At 46.0% G+C, this 21,965-nt stretch overlaps 2 protein-coding genes across 9 annotated transcripts in view; one reads left to right on the top strand and one right to left on the bottom strand.

Annotated features, from left to right (window-relative positions):
* Positions 1-16,871, top strand: part of TSC2 (TSC complex subunit 2) — a 33,789-nt gene extending 16,918 nt beyond the window's left edge. For 3 of the 7 annotated variants that reach the window (XM_075767338.1, XM_075767335.1, XM_075767334.1), the window contains 16 exons: positions 727-891; positions 1,538-1,690; positions 1,846-1,958; positions 2,379-2,600; positions 3,411-3,626; positions 5,285-5,353; positions 7,555-7,715; positions 8,072-8,574; positions 9,410-9,485; positions 10,409-10,495; positions 10,732-10,918; positions 12,005-12,144; positions 12,354-12,432; positions 13,152-13,243; positions 14,125-14,223; positions 14,598-16,871. In XM_075767338.1, the coding sequence (XP_075623453.1) occupies positions 727-891; positions 1,538-1,690; positions 1,846-1,958; positions 2,379-2,600; positions 3,411-3,626; positions 5,285-5,353; positions 7,555-7,715; positions 8,072-8,574; positions 9,410-9,485; positions 10,409-10,495; positions 10,732-10,918; positions 12,005-12,144; positions 12,354-12,432; positions 13,152-13,243; positions 14,125-14,223; positions 14,598-14,765 (2,530 nt within the window). In that variant the 3' untranslated portion in view covers positions 14,766-16,871. The remainder of the gene's footprint in view (positions 1-726; positions 892-1,537; positions 1,691-1,845; positions 1,959-2,378; positions 2,601-3,410; positions 3,627-5,284; positions 5,354-7,554; positions 7,716-8,071; positions 8,575-9,409; positions 9,486-10,408; positions 10,496-10,731; positions 10,919-12,004; positions 12,145-12,353; positions 12,433-13,151; positions 13,244-14,124; positions 14,224-14,597) is intronic. The other 4 variants (XM_075767339.1, XM_075767337.1, XM_075767336.1 and 1 more) reach the window with 2 other exon arrangements.
* PKD1 (polycystin 1, transient receptor potential channel interacting) overlaps positions 16,733-21,965 on the bottom strand; it is a 98,634-nt gene continuing 93,401 nt past the window's right edge. For both annotated transcript variants that reach the window (XM_075767332.1, XM_075767333.1), the window contains exon 46: positions 16,733-21,910. In XM_075767332.1, coding sequence (XP_075623447.1) covers positions 21,284-21,910 — 627 coding nt within the window. In that variant the 3' untranslated portion in view covers positions 16,733-21,283. The remainder of the gene's footprint in view (positions 21,911-21,965) is intronic.

Genomic DNA, 21,965 nt, shown 5'->3' with positions numbered 1-21,965 from the left:
ATCATAAAAAATTTGGCTATACCTCAGCTTAGTTTGTATTATGATGGCATAAAGAAGTCATCTTTAAAATATCGCAATCTAGCCTGTTATTGCAATTGTTTTAAATTGCATTGCTAACTTGGGTGATTTGAAGGCAGAGTTGCTCTCTATTCTTGTGCCAATTTCCTGTTCAGAGTGCAATTTTTTTCTCTTTCAAGTTAAATTAGATTTTACAGAGGTATTGAATTTGGAGGAAAAAAATTAACATATGAAAGAGATGCAACAGAGAAAAAAGCAAACCGCAGGATTATAAAGCTAAGTCTAGAGTGCCCCGGTTTATGGCTCATGGGCAACATGTTGCCTGGGAAACTCTGCAGGTCACGGGACGCTTGCCCTTACTATAGATTAACGAACTCAAAGCATGGTGCTGCCACTCACTGTTTGCTTGGAGCACTTGCCCATGGGCCACCCAACATCAGAGACCACTGGCCTGGCCTAGTCAGTTGACAGACATTTAAATGTTTCTCAGCCTTTCAAGATACAATACACTTTCTGCAGTCATAATCTGCAAAGCACAACATAAGGCTGATCCAAAATACTTTGATTACGTCCTGGGTTTAATGTCTGGCCACCTCTCTGATCTGGCACATGCATGTATCGCAGGTTGTTCTGCATCACACTGTCTTTCGGGTGACAGGGACAAGCATTTTACAATGTGATCTGTCAGTTGGAAACATTCTCTTCTAGTCGGATACAAACATCCATCACTAGTTCAAGTCTGGGCTCTGCAGATGAAAATTCAATGGCTCAGGCTGATGACAACTTAAAAAATCTTCACCTGGAACTCACCGAGACCTGTCTGGATATGATGGCTCGATATGTCTTTTCAAACTTCACTGCGGTTCCTAAAAGGTAGGGATTAGTCGGTGACCATGGAAGAGGTGTTTTTGTGTGACGTTCATGTTGCAGTTTATTAGTGGAAAATTGCCATGACACATTTGAGATTCTGGCAGGCCCAGGCTCTGAAGCTGCTCCTCGCGGATAAAATCTGGTTTAGCTAAATATGAGGTTAGATGAGAGAAGTTAGATGAGCCTTTGCCTCAGCCTTGAGCTGTCCAGAAGGAGATGCCTTGAAGGCATGCTGTCTGTGAGCAGTGCTTTGCTCCATGTCCTTGCTAGATAATCACAGTCTTTGCTACAGAACTGAGTGTCATGCCAGCTGGCTTCAAATGGAGGGCATTGGCTTTTCTTGCTAGCCCTTCCCAGAAGGAGACACGTAGCTCAGACAAGGCTCGTTCCCTTCTGCTCTGTGATGTGTGTCCAGGATTGAACTAGACTGCTCTGTAATGTGTGTCCAGTAGTACTACTATCAATTGATATCAAATGCAGCTCGTCCCTTATCCTGATAGATAAATGTGTATGTTGACAACTAGGGGGTGTGTTAAAAATGCTGTATAAAGAAGGAAAGCAGGCAGTACCTCCTACATGAAATCAGCCACCTGTGTAGGCTCTGTGCTCTGCAGTCTGAGGGCTGTGCTCATCACAAATGTGTTTCTAGGTCTCCTGTGGGTGAGTTTCTGTTGGCTGGAGGAAGGACAAAGACGTGGCTGGTGGGTAACAAGCTGGTGACCATCACTACAAGCGTTGGAACAGGGACGAGGTCCCTGCTTGGCCTAGACTCTGGAGAATTCCAAAGCAGCACAGAATCAAGGTAAATTTTGTTCCCATTTCTACAAATTTCCACCTGACAAAGTCGCATAAACCACTGTTACAGTGCATCTTTTTAGATTTTTCACTTAACAGAAGAGCAATGTCTTATTTGTGTTACTCTTCTCTCAATATCATTGATATCTTCTTTTTACGCAGCTCAGACCCTGTTTTGCAAGTGAGACAAACTAAAGAAGCTCCAGCAAAACTGGAATCTCAAGCTGGGCAGCAGGTTTGCAGAACCTCTCGCAGCAGAGTCCGATCCATGTCTGGTAAATTCCTATCCTGGAGTCTTACTGCCATTTCTGGGTCCGTGTTGCAGGCTTAAATGTGCAAGTGCCTAATGAAGACACCTGTGTCTAAACTAATTTGAGAATCTGGACCTGTCTGGTGTTTAATAGTGGGCAGGTAGCAGCAGCTGTTGGCCTCAGGACTGGTGGTGCTCCTCCTGCTTGGCTCTCCTTGCAGGAAAGCTTTGGGAGATTGGTTAAGTGGCGAGCACTTGCAGTGAGAATCACCTGAGTTTATCTAACCTTATGGTTTATAAGAAACAAATTCAAGGTAAAGGTCTCTTGGGTTCCCAATATTGTGAACACAGCTGCTAGAGGAGCTTGAAAGACACATTATTTCTGAGATACTTTTAGTGCTAACTAAGCATGGGTCTCCCTTCTATTTTGTGTCTGTCTTGCTAGGTGGTCATGCCTTACGTGTTGGTGCCTTAGACAGCTCAGCCTCACATTTCCCGAGTGGCTCAGCTTCCCAAGGGACACAGAGTCCTCCTACTCCTACATCTCGATCAGAGAAGACTAATCCTACTCCACAGACACCTCTGCAGAAAGAAAAGGCAAACTTAGCTGCATATGTCCCACTGCTGACACAGGGATGGGCAGAAATCCTAGTGCGCAGACCCACAGGTATCTTTACCCAAGTCTGGAGTGAGCTCTTTTGACTTGCTAAGAAACCGGAGCCTGGATTAGGAAGAAAAATCCATATTTAGTTGCAAATGGATCTCTTTATTGCTTACTGCCTCTTGAAACTAATACATCTGATAACTTGATTCTTTGAAATATTTTTTTAAATTTGTTTTAAATCTACAAAAGACCTGTGAAAAGATTGAAGTAAGGACTTAAATTTCTCTATTAAGTACTGTTACAGAAATACAGCCAGATAATGGCAACCCTACTTTGCATTTCCCATTTTTATACTGCCCTGTGGTCTGTCTTGAAAATCTGTGCTGTGTTTTAGCTTCCCATGCTAGATTCGAGATGAATGAGGCTTATGGCTAGAGCAGCTGCATAGTTGCGTCTGCTGTTAAAGGAGTAGTGGCATGTTCAGGATCAAAATTATTGAGTACTGGTATGTTACACAACATTTTCAGCTGAAATAGACAATTCCCTGTTAGTTGCTTCATGAGAAAATAACTGACCTGGTATCATTAATTAAAATACCTGAGTGTTTCAAATGCCTTTTGGGAATCTGCTGTAGTAATGAGCTACCAAGGATGGTCTCTGAAGAGCTTGGGGTGAAGTACAGAGTACTGGGAGCTACCTACTGAAAATAGGAAATTAATCAAGTCATTCTGCCAAATGTCAGGAGAACTGAGAACTTGGCCGTTTTGATTTTTACTTGCAAAATCCAAAACAATTTGTGCTCTTTTCAATGTGAATTATAAACTTTCTGGAGTTGGGAGTGCTTAAGACTCTTCCCTAATTTTCTCTAACCAGGTAACACAAGCTGGCTAATGAGTCTGGAGAACCCGCTCAGTCCGTTTTCTTCAGATATTAACAATATGCCCCTGCAAGAGCTCTCTAATGCACTCATGGCTGCAGAGCGTTTTAAAGAACACCGAGAAACAGCTCTATATAAATCCCTTTCTGTCCCCTCCTCCAGCTTGGCCACTGGGACAGCCAAACCATCGCTTCTCCAGCGTTCCAACACAGGTGAGAGATGTCAAGCCAGTTACGTGTTCAGCATAGCTGTCACTAGCCTGTTTAAAGTCTGTTGAAGTTATTGCAGATCTTCTAGAACAGTAAAGTTAGTAGCATGAGGAATAACGTAGCAATGAGAAGGGGAATCAGTTCTTGTCCCTGGAAGCTTTCAGTGAAAAATTCCCTTCCTCCTTGCTTCTGATGTTCCATTGGAAAAGTAACTCTCTTTCTTAAAGAAAAGAAAGAGAGGAGTAATGGAGCTTCTTTGGAGGAGTCGTGTATTTCATGCTGACTGTTACCCAAATGAAAATTAACAAAGTTGTGGATCTTTTCCCTTTTTCCACTTGTTTGGGGCTGATCTGGGCATCCCACATGTGGATGGATCTTCCCATGCAGCGTTTCCATTTCCATTCGTCTTCAATACTGGAGTTTATGTTGGGCACTAAGAGCACTAGGAGAATGGCCTAATACAAACCTTGCCAGCCAGAGTCAGTTAGTTGCCACTGTCTTTTACAGCATGAGACAGCAGGATGCAAATCCTGTTGGCTGCAGATTTATTCACCTCTTAAAAAGACCGTTTAGCCTTCAGACTGGTGCAGTTGAATCACTTGAGTTTCTTTTGATGGCTTTATTTTAACATAGTGGCCAGGGCTTTTCACTATTACTACTATTACTAGTTGACTTCCAAAAGAACTATTAATGTTGGGAGGTTGGTGTTGACCAACAGCTGAATTTTTTAAAGCTTTATGTAACCCCTGCTCAGAGCTCTTACAACATCTGACACCAAGGCTCTCAGCACTGCTAGCGCTATCAAAACTGAGTAGTGCTAACAGCAGACAAGGATTTTCTGGAGAGGTGGCATCAATGGTATGGATTGTTTGGAAATCGTAAAAATGCTAGTCTGCAGGATATGATTTTAGGCTTTCAGAATGTGTAAATACAAAATTTGAGTAAAAATCAAATTATCACCTTTTTAAAAAAAAATTAGAATTCCTGTCTGTGATCACTTTTATTGACCTCTATGTATTTGTGGTACATAGGTGTTAACTGATTAGTTTGAAGAAGCACCCACCTGAATGCCACTCCTCTGGCAGTCTGAGAAAATAATTTTGGCCACATTCTTGTTAACACAACTTCTACAGTAGACTTGCCGGAGCTGGCTGGCTGGTGAATGATGTTTGGAAGAAGTTTTGCTGTCAGACTGTCATATGCGTGGTGTTCTTCCTCTTTCAGGGTTAAAACTATGTGAATCTTTATCCATATTTCTGCTCTTCAGACACTTCTGTGGGTTTAAAAATAATCTTTTGCCAAAAGTGTGTAGCTCAGGAAAACCTCAGACTGGTTTCCTGCATGTGCTAGGATATCACTAAGGAATTTTCTGTTTCTGAAACTCACAAAGATGCATTCTTCAGAGAGAGCAGTTCGAGTCCTGCATTGTTTGAATGTGTTTATGCCTCCTTATTCATGTTGAGACCTTGTACCCTTAAAGTATCCCTTCGGCATCTAGTGAGCTTATCCCAGCTTGTTCTTTCCTTTGTTTTTATTTATTTATTTATTTGTTTTAAAATAGGCTCTTGGTTACATTTTAAACTCTGTGCTTTTTAATTTTTTTTTTTCATATAGTCTCTCCTTCCTTTTGATGTAGCTGCTCACTTGATTTCCCTTTGCAGTGGCCTCTTTCTCTTCCATGTACCAGTCCAGTTGTCAAGGGAAGTTGCACAGGAGCATATCCTGGGCAGGTATATTTATATATCTTTAAGGAAAAAAAAAAAACAAACCAACAAGTATTGCCATAGAAGAACACCTCTGATTCATAGAAAATGTATCCCTCATAATTCATTTTCCCCTTCCATGTCTCCTGTCCGTACCCAGTCTCATTACTCTCAACAAATGGGATCTTGACTAGCATGAAGAAGTCCAAGCCAGATCCAACATTTGCAAGTGCAGACAATTTCTTAAAGCAACTTTTGTTTTAGCTGACGTGGATTGTGAGTTATGAGGCACGGTGTTAAATGACCTGTCAAAATATCTGAGTGGCTTGATTAATTGAATTATTTATTTACAGCTTCATTTTACAATTGGCTTTGTGTCCTGCTAAATGTAAAAGCTCCCACTTCTGAGAATAGTGTAGTATGCTACAGGACATGCTATCCTGAAATGAAGTCCCATGCTACTCAGCCTGCAGGAATCTGTCAGAATTGGACACAGAAAAGATAACAGGAGCTGATATATATAAAGTTTGATGTTACAATGAATGCTGGTTAAAAGTTTTTTAAATAAAAAAATGAAGAAATCTATTTCAGGGGAAAACCTGCTAAGTTCTAGGGGTTTGGAGGCTCTACAGTAGTGTAAAATCTTTCTCCACTTCAGAAAAACTGACTTAGTAATTAAACGAAGTGGAGATCAAATTGCATACCTTATGAGCACAACACCTACATTACTTTGATAATCTGCAGTGCTTTGTGATTTTAATTAGAGGGTTGAAATGTCTTTCTGCCTTCTTTCCTTCACTGGAAAATTCTGTGTAGAGCAGCAGGATATTCTGAACTGCCTCTGACGTAGGCCTCTTAAAACAACACGAAGATGCTGCAGTAAAATATTTTTCTGTACTTCTCCTCTCTGCCTATATTATTCTCTTCCCACCTAAAGAATAATTAGTGTGTGCTCGCATTATTTAAAAACACCAGCAATCTTGGCAGTAGGGTGAGAACAAGGGAAGCTTGGAAGCACTGGATATATGCAGGTGTGTTCTGGCTTGGACAGCTAACCAGATCAGCACGTTGTTTTGGGGTTTTTTTTTGTTTTGGTTTGGTTTTTGGTTTTGGTTTGGGTTTTTTTTGTTGTTTTTTTTTTTTTTTAGAAGGTATGTGTGTGCAATGCTAACTCTTAATTGCTTCTTTGAAATAACTTTGGTCCTGCGAGCTGAAATCAATCCAGGAAAAGCTGCTTTTGTGATTTATTATTTTTTTTAATTTTGCTGATTTTCTTTATTTTTTGTATGTGCAAATATTTTATTATTTTTTAATTTTACTTTGGAAAACAAATCTTGGCCTTTCAGATTGGTCTTCCAGTCCCTTGTGTGCGTAATGGGAAGCCTCCTGTTCTCCAGCCTTTTCCTCAGGACAAAAAAAGCAAGGCCAAGAGGAGCCTTTGGTCAGACTCATCCCTGTGGTCAGGGTCACTGCCTGGAGTAGAGACAACATTAAATGCTGCGATAACCTCCTCCACCGTAGGCAGGGCTTCCAAGGAGCTTTCTTGTCAGTGTGGTTTCATTAACCATTTGTCAGATCAGATGCCACATGCAGGTTTCCCAGTATTGCTGCAGTGCATGTATTACTCTTGCTCTCTTGTCCTTTCATATGTCTAGGGCTGAATTGTTTTGCTTCTACTGAGACATACTAGGAAAACTGCCAAACTGCAAGTAAATGGCTCCTAGTAAAATTTCTTATCTCCATCTAGGCCACTACAAGGCACAGGAGCATTGCATTTCAGTACAAGAAAAACTTACTTTTTTGCACACTTGCATAGAACTGATGTCTTCATTGCCTGGATAATGATAAACTTTTAATGCTAGTCTTGTACTTTCTTACATCTCTGTAGTTCCTGTCTGTCCTGATAACCAAGCATTGATGTACAAGGTCCCATTTCCTCATTCTGTTCCCTGCTTGTTCATCAGTAACAATTGGAAACAACTGCACTTACTTTGACCAAAGCAGACACAGCCCTTTGCTGTGAGGGTAAGGTGATCCGTTACTCTATACAAAAAGGGAACCAGGAGCAAGTCTGACATGACAAGAAATCAAAGAACCAGAGCACTCATTCAATATGGCCTTCCATTGAAATCCCATAGGGAAAAGGCTGGTACTTCAGAGGAGAGGATTGGGGCCTGCTGGTCTGTGCCTCTCTACAGACTTCAGTCTTCTGCCTTATGTCTCGGTAGAATCAGCGGTGGTGCTGGAGGAAGGGAGCCCGTCAGAAATGGAGCTAAAGGAAACCGAGTCCCCAGCCGAGTCTCCAGAGAGTGAGGACATTGAGACTTCATGTTCTGAACAAGTCGTGAGTGAGGAAAGGTTTGGTAAACCCCAGGAGTCTTACAGCAGGGTAAGAAGAAACGATTAACCAGTTCTGTCCTGTAGCACAGCCCTCTCTTTTAACACACGGGAGAATTGTCTGTGCTCAGATGAGCCCCTCTTGACACACTCTGAAAGAACTCGCTAATGATACCAAAATGCACGTGCAGTCATGATTGAGAGTTTGGATGGCTTGTGAGGAACTATGTGCAGAGCAGCAGCAGCAGATACCTGCTTTATGCAGGGTTCTCAGTCTGCATTGCTTTGTACTTGGCACCTTTCTGCTCATCTTTCACTGGAAGCGTTGGGGTGCCTCGAACGTTACTGTTGTCAGCTTTTATTTTGCATATCAGGAAAACTGTTCATCTTTGTTTCTCCCTCTTTAAGTCCTCCTCAACCTCCAGCCAAGAAGAAAAATCTCTGAAGTCAGAAGACCTGGTGGAGGGTGGAATTCCCATCGGGAGGGTCCTGCCATCAGAGGATGGCCGAACACTGGAGGAGCTTTCTTTCCAGCCATCCCAGCCGCTCAGCAAGTCGAGTTCTTCTCCCGAGCTCCAGACACTGCAGGAGGTCCTCAAAGATGCGAATGGCAGAGAAGTAACGAGGAGGCTGAGCACAGAAGTGAAATCAAAATCCCAGTCTGGGAACCTGGAAGGGGAAGTGCTGGGAAGTTGGCTGAGCAAGGGGGAGGACACCAGGGTGACTGGGTCAGGCGGGTTGGATGGCACCGGTCCTGTCACGTCGCCTCGCTCCCCATCTGGGCACCGGCCCCGAGGTTACACCATCTCTGACTCAGCCCCATCAAGGAGGGGAAAAAGGATTGAGAGAGATGCCTTCAAGAGCAGAACAGCAGCCTCCAATGCTGAGAAAGTACCCGGAATAAACCCAAGGTGGGTGGAGGGGCTTCTCTGAAGCTAGAAGTGGTGAGCTCAGAGTTGCTGCAGCCATGGCTGGATTCGTTCGAAGTGGGCTGCTGGTTTTGTGGGATCTACAAAACAGTATCTGATTAAAAAGAAAGATTAATTTACCTGTTTTTTCAGGAGCTAACATAGACATGTTGAACCTGCTACCACCAAATTAACTTTGTGATTTAGGAAATAAGTCTCTAGATGGTGAAAGAAATAGATAGTCTCCTCATGTTCTTAATCTATCCCGATTCAGGATCCAAATGCATGTTTGGCTTGAATGCAGGTTACCTAGGCTTAATTTTGCTGTGAACAGGATGAATTACTAGTCTTGCAGTTCAAGAAATATAATGTGCAAAATATTAGGAAGAAGGAAAAGAAGGTGTTATAATATTTCCTATTTGAACTTTAGGTATTGGTAATTGCCCAAAATTGTATTATGAGACAATCTTCATCTTATTGAGGGCAGGTAAAATGCAAATGTCTGTAAAATCATTGATCTGCTAGCCTAGAAATAGCCCCCCATAGCTGTGAGGCAGGAGTGCATTCCTGCTCCTCTGATCTGTGTAAAAGTTGCCTTTTGAATGGGGAATTTGTGCAGCTGCTGCTGTTTGACATAACCATTGTTTTTTTATGACAGAGGTCTATTACAAACTGCAGGTAGTCCAGGTACCTAAAATGTCTCTAGAAGATGAGTAATACTCTGTTAGCATTTTAATTCCTCCTCTTTTTCTTCTGCACATAATGTTCTTACATACAACAGATTAAAATTGACTTAATTTTTATGGTAACAAGACTTTTTTTCCCCTCTGTCCCTTAGCTTTGTGTTTTTACAGTTGTACCACTCCCCATTCTTTGGTGATGAAAACAACAAGCCCCTTCTCTTGCCAAATGAGGTAGGCAAGGATTTTTTTTTTTTTTTTCCAATAAAATCTTAAAGTGCATTTTTCTAACCTCATTACCTGTTTTGAACATGAATGATAGTAATGAATGTCCACTGGGCTGGTGCGATTCAAAGGTGGTTCCTACCAACAGTGCTGCAGATGGGAGATTTTCTGTACCCCAATCCTGGTGGCTCCAGCTTTATGGCTCTGGACTGAATTGGAGCTATTGGGAGATTTTTCTGTGCTGTTACAGAATCCCAGCCAGAAGGCAGGATGATTTGGGTGGAGTTTTGGTATTTGCTGGTAGGAGGAGTACAGGATGAAAACTGAGCACTAGGTGACAATGTCAGAAAGTCACTAGACAAACCTGTCAGCCCTCTGTATAATTGGGAGTGGCCAAAAAGCTTTCTGTGGTTATATGAGAAATTAATCATAAACTTCCTGGAGAAGTAGTGCTGGAATGGGGTACTTGTGAGCTGAGCATCACAGACCTCCTGGTGAGAGCTTCCCCTCCCTTTTGGTTCGGGTGATCAGGCAGTAGGGAGCCTAGGTGATGCCTTGTGCTAAAAGTGTTCTTTGGAGCAAGAGACATGATAATTTTTCATGCGTGGAGCTTAAATGAAGATACGATGTCATTTGTCATGGCAAGCGCATCTAACCCATGCAGTTTGCCAGATTAATCTCATCTGAAGTATAAAACCAGGAAAGTGTGGTGACAGATGCCATATAGCACTGCTCTGTGCCTTGGACTGATGATGCACTGTGCCGTTGCAGAACAGAGTAATAAATAAATCATCAAGGAAGACACTAGTGAAGGTCAGGAATCTGTGCTTACGTTGTGCTCTCATTGTCCTGAAGGGGTTTTAGGGAGGGCAGTGGGTGTGTGCAGATAAGTTGGGGTTTTTTTAAACATGTGACCAATGTTTTGATTGTAGACATTTGAAAGATCAGTGCAGCTTCTGGATCAAATTCCTTCTTACGACACACACAAGATTGCAGTCCTGTATGTTGGAGAAGGCCAGGTGAGTTGTGTGCAGATGCAGTAATCCTTTAATAGTTACATCTCATCAGAAGGCCAGGCACCACTGCTCCAGCTGTGAGATTTGTCCTGCTCCTGGAGTAGCCTTGCTTTTCCTTAGTTTCTTGCAGTAAAAATCAGTGCCTGCGTGAAGTCCTTCAAGGAAGGTGATAACCTAATCACTCATGCTGATTGGGTGCTCTTAGCGTTCAGTGTGGCACACATGTTCTTATTTCCTAGAGCAACAACGAAATTGCAATTCTGTCCAATGAACACGGATCCTATCGCTATACAGAGTTCCTGACTGGGTTAGGGAAGCTCATTGAACTCAAAGACTGTCAGCCAGACAAAATTTACCTTGGTGGCCTGGACGTGTGTGGGGAGGATGGACAGTTTACTTACTGTTGGCACGATGACATTATGCAAGGTAAGGTGGCTCCAGAAGTTGGAAGTGGAAGTATGGTCTCATCTTATGACTGATCTGCCTTCTACAAACTGTTTACTTTCCAGGGATGTAGTAAACATGACCCACAGCTCTGTTCGTCCATTCTCTCTCTGGTATCTCTGCAAGCCATGTGTTAAAGTTTGGGAGAGGTGCATACCTGCCTTATTTAAGAAAAAAAAAAATCACTTTTAAAACAGTCTGCTCTATTAAAGGTGTATATGGTTTGGTGTAGAGGTTTGTAGAATAAGCTGTTTGTTCTTGAGCTGCGATGAAGGCTGTTAATTGAGGGTAGCATGTACATGTCAACACTCTGCTGATTGTTTCTCTGAAGAACAGTGTTGAAAGCAGAAGGGTTGTCATTACTGTGGCCGCTGCTAATTGAACTGCAGCATTACCCAGCTCCTGCAGCACTAAGCAGTGCAGATACCATCCAGGATCCAACAACCTATGATGAACTTGCCAAATTTTTTCATACAGCTCCATGCATCCAAGTCCTACTTAGTCTGGTTCAGTGGAGCAGCTGCTGTGGCCCTGGTGCTCTGCAGAGCTCACTTAGAGGAAGTCCTGGTTTAAGCTATTTAACTCTTCCTCCTCAAACCTGATTCTGCTCACCATGCTACTGTGATAATGGAAGAAATACCCAGAAGCACTTCTGCAGTCCTCTGTTCATTTTCTATGAACAGATAGATAGCTACCCAGCTTGATGTGAATGCTTCTTCCAGTACACACCAGGCATGTGCTGAATGCCAGGCCCTTTAATACACTTTGCTGAGCCTGGGGCTAGAGAAGACCATGCAGAGCAGTGCCTAAAAACTGGCAAGAGTAGAGCTTTTGGAGGCTGCTTTTTCGCTGGCCACTGCACTCCATGCTCCATTGGAGCAATCCAGTGGGACTGGATTCAACTGTCACAGATGGGGACAAACCTTTTGAGGGAGCACAATTTATTTTTTATTATTATTCTAGTGCTGGTACTACTTTGTCTTCCAGACAAGTGCTGCATGTTGACCATTGCTGCTTGCAGCACTGGTTACCCAGGCCAGCCTAAGGGTTTTTCTCCTTCCTCTTCAGCCATTTTCCACATTGCTACTCTGATGCCCACAAAGGATTTGGATAAATATCGCTGCGACAAGAAAAGGCACCTTGGGAATGATTTTGTTTCTATCATTTACAATGATTCTGGAGAAGACTTTAAACTAGGAACAATAAAGGTACAAAATTTTACTTGTGGGTGTGTTATAAAAAGTCATGTGGCTGTTTGCAAAACCTTATCTGATATGTGTTATCTTAGCAAACAGTGTGAGATCATGAATGGAGGTTATTTGCCTTGTGGATTCACGTGTGTTAGTTTATGGCACTCACAGGAATCACGATGGCTGCCACTAAAATGTATATGACTAATTTATTGTTTTCTCATTAGGGTCAGTTCAATTTTGTGCACGTTATCATCACACCACTTGACTATGACTGTAACCTGGTGACACTGCAGTGTCGGAAAGGTAGGAATCCCTCCAGCCTTTGTTCTCAGTCTTTCCTGTATTGGTGGTGCAATAACTGCCTTCACTTCACGGTGGTTTTGTGTTTCAAAAGTAAAAAGAAAAAACTTTGCAGGAGAAACTCTCTGAAACCAATGTCCTGCCCAGTTATGTCTGGATATGTCCCGTTCATATATCTTCCCCAAGATAAGAGGTATCTTCCCACTGTACCACTCATACTATCGGCAAGCTGAGTGCCAGAAGAGTTGAGCAGGTCCCTCCAACCATTGCTTGGGAATACTGAAGGAGATATGAGGTGGAGATCCCTGTGGCTTTGGCCTCTGCTGTCCTTCTCAGCACTGCAGGACCTGATGCTTGGAAACTCATCCTGGCTCCACGCGAGTTCAGCAGTGCCGGTGCAGTGATCTGCAGGGGCATTTGCTTCCCTCTTACCAAAGGGGCACTTCTGGGGTGTTTTTCAGTCATGCCTTGGTTCATGTGATAAATTGCCCAGCAGGCTCTTCTCAAACCTTTACAGAGCAGCCAGAATTTGAGAGCCAGATGTGTTAGGTTGCAGTGCAAGTGCTGTTACAGTTGGAGCTGTAGAGCTTGATGAGAACAACTGAGATTCTGTCATGCAATTCCTCAGATTTGTATTACTTACCTATTTAGATACTGGCAACCTTTGGCTTGTTCTTAAGTGTCTTACAAGAATATTTTTTTCTTCTTCCTTTAAAATGAAGACATGGAGGGTCTCGTAGACACGAGTGTCGCTAAGATCATCTCCGATAAGAACCTGCCATTTGTAGCCCGTCAGATGGCCTTGCACGCTAACGTGAGTACCCCTGCGCTCCCTGTCGTGGTTCTGACCCAGCCAGCAACTAAGCACCACGTAGCCACTTGCTCACTCCCCCCACAGCGGGATAGGGGAGAGAATCAGAAAAGTAAAAGCGAGAAAACTCGTGGGTTGAGATAAAGGCAGTTTAATAGGTAAAACAAAGGCTGCGCACACAAGCAAAACAAATCAAGGAATTCATTCCCCACTTCCCGTGGGCAGGCAGGTGTTCAGCCATCTCCAGGACAACAGGGCTCCATCGGCATAACGGTTACTTGAGAAGACAAACACTATCGCTCCAAATGCACCCCTCTTCCTACTCTCCTCCACCCAGGTTTATAAGCTGAGCATGACGTCATATGGTATGGAATATCCCTTTGGCCATTGGGGTCAGCTGTCCCGGCTGTGTCCCCTCCCAACTCCTTGTGCACCCCCAGCTACTCACTGGTGGGTTGGGGTGAGGAGCAGGAAAGGCCTTGGCAGTGTGTAGGCACTGCTCAGCAGGAACTGAAACATCCCTATTGACACTGTTCTCAGCACAAATCCAAAATGCAGCCCCGTACCAGCTACGGTGAAGAAAATTAACTCTATCCCAGCCAAAACCTGCACACTCTTTGAGACCTCCTGTCTTTCTGCTGGTGTCTTGGTCCATCACCAGCTTCCAAGGAAATGAATAGGGCTTGCTAAAGCAAGTAAGTTTTCTGCTTCAGTTATTGCTGTCAACCTTTAAGTCATAGTTAGCACATGAACTGTTATAACTTAGAACTGTATTTCAGTTGTGGTCAAACTATACTGAAACGTTCTATTAATTTTATTGTTGTGATGATGTTAACGTGCCTCCTCTCTTTCCCTGCTTCTTCTCCCCACCCTTCCCAAATTAGATGGCTTCCCAGGTTCATCACAGTCGATCAAACCCTACTGACACCTACCCATCCAAATGGATCGCAAGGCTACGTCATATCAAGAGGCTAAGGCACCGGGTAAGTAAAGCTGTCAGTTCTAAATATTTAGAATGGGGCTCTACCTTAGAGTCTTGTTACAAATAAGGCACGTAAAATCAGCTATCAAAACTTGCTGAATAAGAGGAGGAGGATGTGTATGAAGGTTAGAATCCAGCTCTTGTGGGAATGACAAGTGTAGCGATGTAGATCTGGACTTGCAAGCTTCCAAACAGCTTCCCTGGTGGCAAGGGGTTTGGGAACCCCAATACCTGCATGCAGAGCTGTACCCCCTCGGCACCGTGCTAGGGATGGTATGACAAGCTGTCCCGAGTAACCTGTCCTGCCCTGCCCAAATGGAGAGTGAAAAGAGTTTCAGAGAGAACGGAGCTCATCTGTTCTCATTTGACTTTCAGCTACGTGAAGAAACCCAGTACCAGACTCCTGGCCTTCCCCTGCAGATGCATCCATCCGCTCCCACAAAACCCCCTCCCCAGATCCCCCAGGACCCTCCACCCACCTATGAGACTGGACAGAGGAAGCGGCTGATCTCCTCGGTGGACGACTTCACGGAGTTCGTCTAGATCCCTGTGCGTCAGCGTGTCTGTTCTGGGACGGATGAGGCAGTGAAAGCATTTTACCCGCGTGCTGACTCCGTGTGGCTGCATGGACGTGGAGGAGTAGGTTTGGCAGGCACAGCGTGGCTGTGCTGCTTGCATGTGGACTCGGCATTGAACCATAGCGGGAGGCTCGAATGTTTCAGTGTCTCAGCCTGCCACTGTTGTCTGATGAGGACACTGTATCCCCAGCAGATGCTCCCAGAGAGGGCCAACTCTACGTGTTTTGGTTTTATTTGGTTTAAGCTATTTCAAGGCTTCCATCTCGGATGGGAACTTTCTTGCAGAACCTTTCTTTGGACTCCTTCCACACCAGTGTCTGGTGGAAGCAGACAAAGTAGGATATTCTGCAGTTCATCACGTAGTTGGAAGGTACAGGAATTGTGGGAATTTTGACAACTTTATTGGGAATGAAATACGAAGTACTGAAAATCCAGTCACTATTTCTAAGCACCCTGGAATCCCGGCTCCTCTCCAGGTCTCGGTGCCTCTCAGCACTTGAACTCTTCAGGCTCTCAGACTCTTTCTGCTGCCAGCTCTGGTAGGAGTTAATTTGGGTTGTCAAGTGACCTGCCAAACACGCTGCTTAAATTCCCAAGGATTTGTCTCCATTTTGAGGGATTCACAGCAAACCCTCCCTCATTCAGCAGAAATGATTTTGCTACCAGAAGTAACACAAAACGGGGAGGTGGACACCACTTGGCAGAGCAGCAGAATGGCAGAGAGCTGGGCCACGAATCATTCGTGACGAACAGTCTGACCCACCAGGCTGGCTGCCAGGATGTAGCCAGAGGCCAGACCTGACTTCTAGGTTCAGCTGCTGAATTTCCACTGGTTGCAGCAATGCTGAGGATAACTCTTGTCCTTCTCTGTGCACCCAGTAACTCCCTTTTTGAAAGACAGTTGACACTTCATGGGGCATCATCTCTGAATGAGTTTTGCCTGTTGCACTAACGCCTAGTGACAGTCTTTCCTCCTGGGACCTCGGCTGTTGAAGCAAACGGTCCTTTCAGTGCACGCCTGTACAGGTGGAGTTTGGACTATGTAGCCCATCTTGTGGTAAGATGGTCACCAGACACTACACTACCAAACTGGGAGAAACCATGTAAGCTGGACTATACTGTGAGTACTTTATCTCCTGCTTTGTCAATAAATGGGAAGCGGCGCTTTTTGGTAACGGCTAACAGCAGCGCCCTTGCAATGGAGATCGAGATGAGTGCAATCTGCACACAGAACTGTGAAGCGACAGGTGAGGGGACAAAAGTGATGCTACTAGCTTGTGCAGGGCTGTTTGGGAACTCTAAGTGTATGTTGTGAGTGTTTCTAAGTCGTAAAGGAAATAAAATATTTGTAAGGTCTGCAGGATCTTGCTGGCCTGGGAAAATTCAAACTGTTTCGTAATAATGTAAATTCCTTTCCCCTTTCAGTTTTCTGATCCGTATCACTCGTGTCAGTAACCAGCAGCCACACCTCCAAATGCTGGACAGGGTGCAGTACCTGGCTGTGTCCCAGTCCCTGCACTGGGGATATTCCCTCTGGTTCAGCCTCAGGTAACCTCTGCAGCAGGGGGGGTGTTTCTGTTGGCATTTCCCCCCATGGGGAGCCAGAGCAGTTCGCTTCCCCTCGCAGGTGTTTGTGCAGTGGCATCCTGGGGCTGAGTCTCCTTTACATTGACCACAGACTCTTCATCAGCAACCTGATGTCATTAATTACAGCCCAGAGCTGCCCTAATAGGCTGTCTGATTTAAGAAAGTGTCTTATATTGTGCAGGAGACCTTAATTAAAATGCCAGCCATAGACAGTGACATCGGGACGGGGAGGAATGTCTCTGGACTAGCTCTGGCTAGCGCTACTTTGCCCCTGTGCCTTTGCTGAGCTCTTGCTGGTAGCGGTGAGTGAGCTGGAATGAGCGTAACAAAAGCACCAGAGCCAGGTCATAGCAGTCATCTTTTATTTGACCTTGTCATTTTTTAAGAAACATCCCCACAGTTACAAAATATGGTATTTTTGTTTGCAGTGAAATGCTGACCAGACAATAACAGTTGGCATATTGGTCACAATCATCTGTTCTTTTTTAAAAAAAAAAAAAAAAAAAAAAAGCACTTATATAAGTCCTTCCCTCTCCCTTTTAAATTAATGGGTAGGGGTTTTTATTTAAGCAGCTTGATACTGTTGCATCTTTGTGAGACTTAAGACAATAAATAAGAAACCATCTCTTGGTGACTACAAACACAGAAATATACATTCAGGAGTATTTATTGGCTAGGGCTGCAAGTCAAGTTTATTGCTGTTGAGGGTGTAACTCCACGATTAGTAACTCTGGCTGCAGCTAAGTGCAGGTATACATAGTACCTTAGCTGGGACAGTGAAGGAACCCTGTGAGTGTTGCTATAGTTTGTACAAATAAATGCTGCGCTGAGAACTATGATTGCGTGGAAGCTGTCAGTGGTGCCCACCAGGCACGTGGGCCCTCGCAGAGGTGTTTGGCTTTTCAAAAAACAACTGTGAGTTTCAGAGCTGCTCTCCATACTTCAAGTGAAGGAAAGAAGTAGGGCAGTTGTCTTATCCTGTTTCTGCTCCTCTTTGATTAGAAGAAGCACTTGGTAAGTAAGTCACACACATCAAGTCACACTCACACACACGCAGAGCAAGCTTGGTAAGGAACAGGCACTTGGGAACAAAAATCCTGATGCTTTGCTATGAGCATCCTTGTTACACCTGCCTGCTTGCCTCCGTTAGCTTATTAAAGGCTGTTGTGCTCACCACTGCCTCTTGCCTCATCTCTCCCGCACTTAACTCCTCCTACCAACAACTTATAAATGAGCATACTCAAGCCGGGGAGGGTGGGGCTAAGAACTGAACCAGGGTGCTTGAACTCAACTTTTTGGCTCTTGAAGATGTGAGAGCTTTCCAAGACCTGCTTGGTTCCTTTTACTCACTGAACATTCCCACTGGCTGACAGATTGGTGCTTGCAGCCTCATCTCTGTCCCATCCCTGATCCAGGGATGCAGGTGGGAACATGGATCTGTACCCACGGGGGAAGGGGTACGGCCCTCAGGGGGGGCCAGATTGCCCATTGCTCCACTGTGGTGGGAAAGGGATGCACGGGGCTGTTCTAAGCACAACTGCACAGCTCTCCCATCTAAGAACCCAAAAGAGAGGAAGAGCTGGTGGCCCACCAGCAGCACACAAAAGCTAGTGCTCTCCTACAGTAACCCTCCTTTTTCCATGGCTCTGCTGGCCAAACACATTCCTGCATGCTTACACAGCCCTGCTAGAAGATGAGCAACTTGCTTATGTCTTTGCAGGTAGTTGCTGTTTATGCAAGTAAATACTTCTCCAGTGCCTTTCCTTCTAAGGCACAGCTGAAGAGTCAGAAACCGTGGATTTAAGGACAGAAGTAGACTGCAGTTCCTGAGCTTCAACCAGGGCCTGTGCTCATCTCACCTAATAGGACTTTGCTTTGTAACTGTGACCTTCCTAGCTCCAGGGAGGATGCACCAGAGGGGCGACGAGCGTAGCAGCTGGGTGCAGCCACAGCCGTGTGCACAGTGCCATTACCAGAGCTGCAGCACCACATCCCAGGTATCCTGGTACATCTCACAGCTGCTCGTTTTACTGCCAGAGGGGGTTTTGGACACAGCTAGCAGGCACTTGTACCAGCACTGTACCTGTCACCAAAAACAGGTCATGGGCTGCCTGGATAAGTAAAAGGAACCAAAAAAATACAAGGCAAATGGTTTTAAATCTCTGGCTTGAAACCCAGTTTTAGATACCAGAAGAGTTCTGGAGGAGATGGAGCCATTTGTAAAAGAATTAACGAATCACTTCTGCACAGTGCACGAAGCTTACTACCATCAGCACCTAAGCCAGTGCTGGGCCCCATCCCTGGGCTCAGTGGACCTCACTGTTGGTTCTATGTGCTCCAGGCACCTGCTGCCACCAAGCTGGAACCCTCCATCTCCAACTACTGCTACTTCTCTGTCATCTTCTTCTACCTGCCTTTCCTTCCCATTACGAAAGCTTTGTGGTTACTAGTATTAGTTTTCTCCCTCTGCGCCCTACTTCCTTCTGTGCAATCTGCTCTTTCAACAACCTCTATGGTGACCAACCATCATTTCACTTGAAGTGATCTTCAAGCTATACCACACTTCTTTTCTCCTGCCCGCATCCTTCTGCGACCTTTCCCCAGCATCTGTCCATCCTATCAACCAAGTTTTTTTTTAAAAGGTAACTTACACCAGTCCCACAGCCATCACAACGAGCACTCCTGCATCCTCCTTCAGTCACCCATAAGGGACATGGGCAGGCACCTGGAGCTAAGGAACCACGTGGACATGAAATCATCTTTAAAAGTATCATCTAACACAGCATAGCAGAAGTGCTGGGAGCTGGATGGGGGGGGGGACTCAGGAGGTGATGTCATTAGCAATGGAAGTGTCTCTGCCCAGAAAGGTCTCCCCTGCCAGGGCACGGGAGGGACACTTCCAGGCCCCCCAGCATCAGAGGCAAGATGCAGTCTAACCCGAGGCACCTTCCCCTGTGGCACTGCGCACCTGGTCTCACTGCCTAAGGCTTTCCTTCAACCCTCTCACATTTCCAAAGCATAGAGCAGGTTCTGGGAGCACACCAACTCGCACACCATGGGTGTCCCATCCCCTGCCATGCTCCGCTCCACCTGCGGCGACTGGCCCAGAGCCAGCCCGGCCAAACCTCAGCTGGGAGGAGAGCACACGCACCACATGCACACAGACACCGAATACTTTATATACACGGGACATTCCCAGGAAGAAGCACTTAATACATCCTTTAAATAACTCTGACAATAGTATTCTGTCTCCTATCTACATGTTTCAAACACGTTACCGATGCTATGAAAATATAGCAAACATACAAAAATATATACATTTACAAGAAGAAAACCAAAACAACCCATATAAATTACTTACAATATACATAACATGAAATGGTGATGACAAAGCGAACGCAGGCCCTGGGGAGGCTTCAGCCGCTGCTCAGCACCCCGTGCTGTGAGCAGGGGGTGCCCCACGGCGCAGCCCCTCCCCAGCCGGGCACGGCGAGCACAGGCCAGCTGTAGCCCAGCGCACGGCAAGTCCCGGGGAGCTGTGGGGCAGCAGGGCTGGGGGGACCCCGACAAAAGCTCCGTTAGGGCTTCACCTGCCTCCCCCAGCGCCTTTGTGCTTCTCAAAGGGAAGATGCCAGGAGGAACCAGCATGGCTGCCTCAGGCAGGGGCATGCTGGGGGGCTGCGTTCACTTCATCAGCACTTGCTCATTTCAGTTTATGATTTAAACAAACAAAAAAATACTGCTTTTGTGATATATTATCCCGTTCTTGTTAGATCGCATGTGTCATTGTTAGCCGAGGAAAGCATTGTTTAAAGTGCTGGGCAGTACATACGAACAAGTAAACCAAAAAAATACATATACTTACGTCAATACATTCCTTGGATTAGAAAAGCCAAGCGGTCAGCAGCGCCCGCACCCCGAGGGCCACCACACAGGGGGCGAGCGCTGGGGGACAGGGGGTGGGTGGGGGACCGCAGCGAAGCCAGCACATTGGCAACCCCACGCTCAGAGACGGCCAAAAGCAGCCCGAGGTCTCCACACCCTTTGGGCTCTGCTGCTCATCATCTCTTCCGAGCCCAGCCAGGGAGCAGCGCTGGCAGCTTACTGCAGCTTGCAACGTCATTTGGTTTAAATATTGGGTTTCTTTAAATACAAAGAATAGTACCAATTTCTGGAGGATAAAAGTAGCCAATACTGGAAATTAACTGATCTGGGTGTAGATATCATTTATCTATATCTATATATATTTATGCTTTAAAAAAAAAAAAAAAAAAGATTGGTTAAATATCTTCTTGAAACCTGTAGCTTTCCTCCACAGTGTGACTGGTCGACAAAAATCCAAGACTCAGTTCAAACCTTCAAGGCCTGGGGGGTCTTCTCTCCCCCCTTCCATCTGGCACAGCCAGCGGGGAAGGGAGGTGAGCCTTGTACCGGTCACCCTGTGCCAGTCCCCAGTAAAGTGTCCTTGCGACAGTCACCATGCGCAGGCTGTTTGCAGGTGGGGCCATTTAACAAGAGAGACAACTTTTTAATACTGCCCTACCTTAACAGGGATTTTCTGCACGCTGACCGTGCCCCACGCAGCCTTTCCCAGCTGTCCCTGAGGGAAAGGCTCAGCCTTCTCCAACCAGCCCTTAATGCTGGAGGCCACCGGTAAGGAACGTCAGCACATCTGACGGGGACAGTCAGGTCCACGGAGGCTGTGCCAGCCACGTTGCAGGCACCAGCCCCGTGCGCCTCGGCAGGCACAGCCGCCGCGGCGGGAGCTATCAGAAGCAGCAGCTCCTGAGGCGCCAGGTTTGCACAGTAGGCACAGCCCACCCTTCGCAAACCCCTTCCCAGGCGCTCTCTACCCTCCAAGGGCATTGCTCCTCGTGACGCCCAGCACACCGCCTGTTATTTGACAGCGGGGTGCACCCTGTTCTTGGCCCGAAGGGGCCGTTTCTTCTTCACCACCGGAGCTACAGCAGCGTAGGGTTTGTGCGGGGGCAGCACAGAAGCCGCCACGCTGATGCCTCTGCTAGCTCGAAGGAGCCGGCTGGGCACAGAGCCTCTGCTGCCTGGGGGGGCAGCCGGAGAGTGGGGGGACAGTGGGACGTCCCGCGGGGGCTGCAGGTCCGTGTCGGAGGAGATCTCGGGTGAGGGCCCCTGCTCTGTGCTGCCTGCACAGTACCCGCTCAGGACACCCTCTGACATCTGGGTGTACCTCCTCCTGGAGCGGCGACTCTGAGAGCCCTCCAGCTGGTGCTCAATGCGGTACACGTCTTCTGTCACCTGGTTGACCCGGTCAAATTGGGCGAGCAGCATCTCAAAGAGGGAAAGGAGGCGGTGGATGTCAGCGTCCACTTCCAGGCTGTCCCGGGTGCTCAGCACGAGGCTCAGCCCATCCAGCTGGCTGGAGGAGGTGGAGGCCCTGGAGCTGTCAGAGGCAGCGCTGGGAGTGGGGCCCCGGAAGGACTTGGAGTCACTGGAGTCTCGGGACGGCAGCGGCTCCATCCCTTCGAACCTCACCTTGTGCCGGAACTGGAAGAGAACGGAGGAGCAAGGGGAAGAGTTATTTCAGGAGCTGGCGAGTGGG

This window comes from Balearica regulorum, chromosome 15 (assembly GCF_011004875.1).
Source record: "Balearica regulorum gibbericeps isolate bBalReg1 chromosome 15, bBalReg1.pri, whole genome shotgun sequence".
Lineage (NCBI taxonomy): Eukaryota > Metazoa > Chordata > Aves > Gruiformes > Gruidae > Balearica > Balearica regulorum.
Note: the sequence above shows the minus strand (reverse complement) of the source record. Positions and strands in the feature narration are given on the sequence as shown.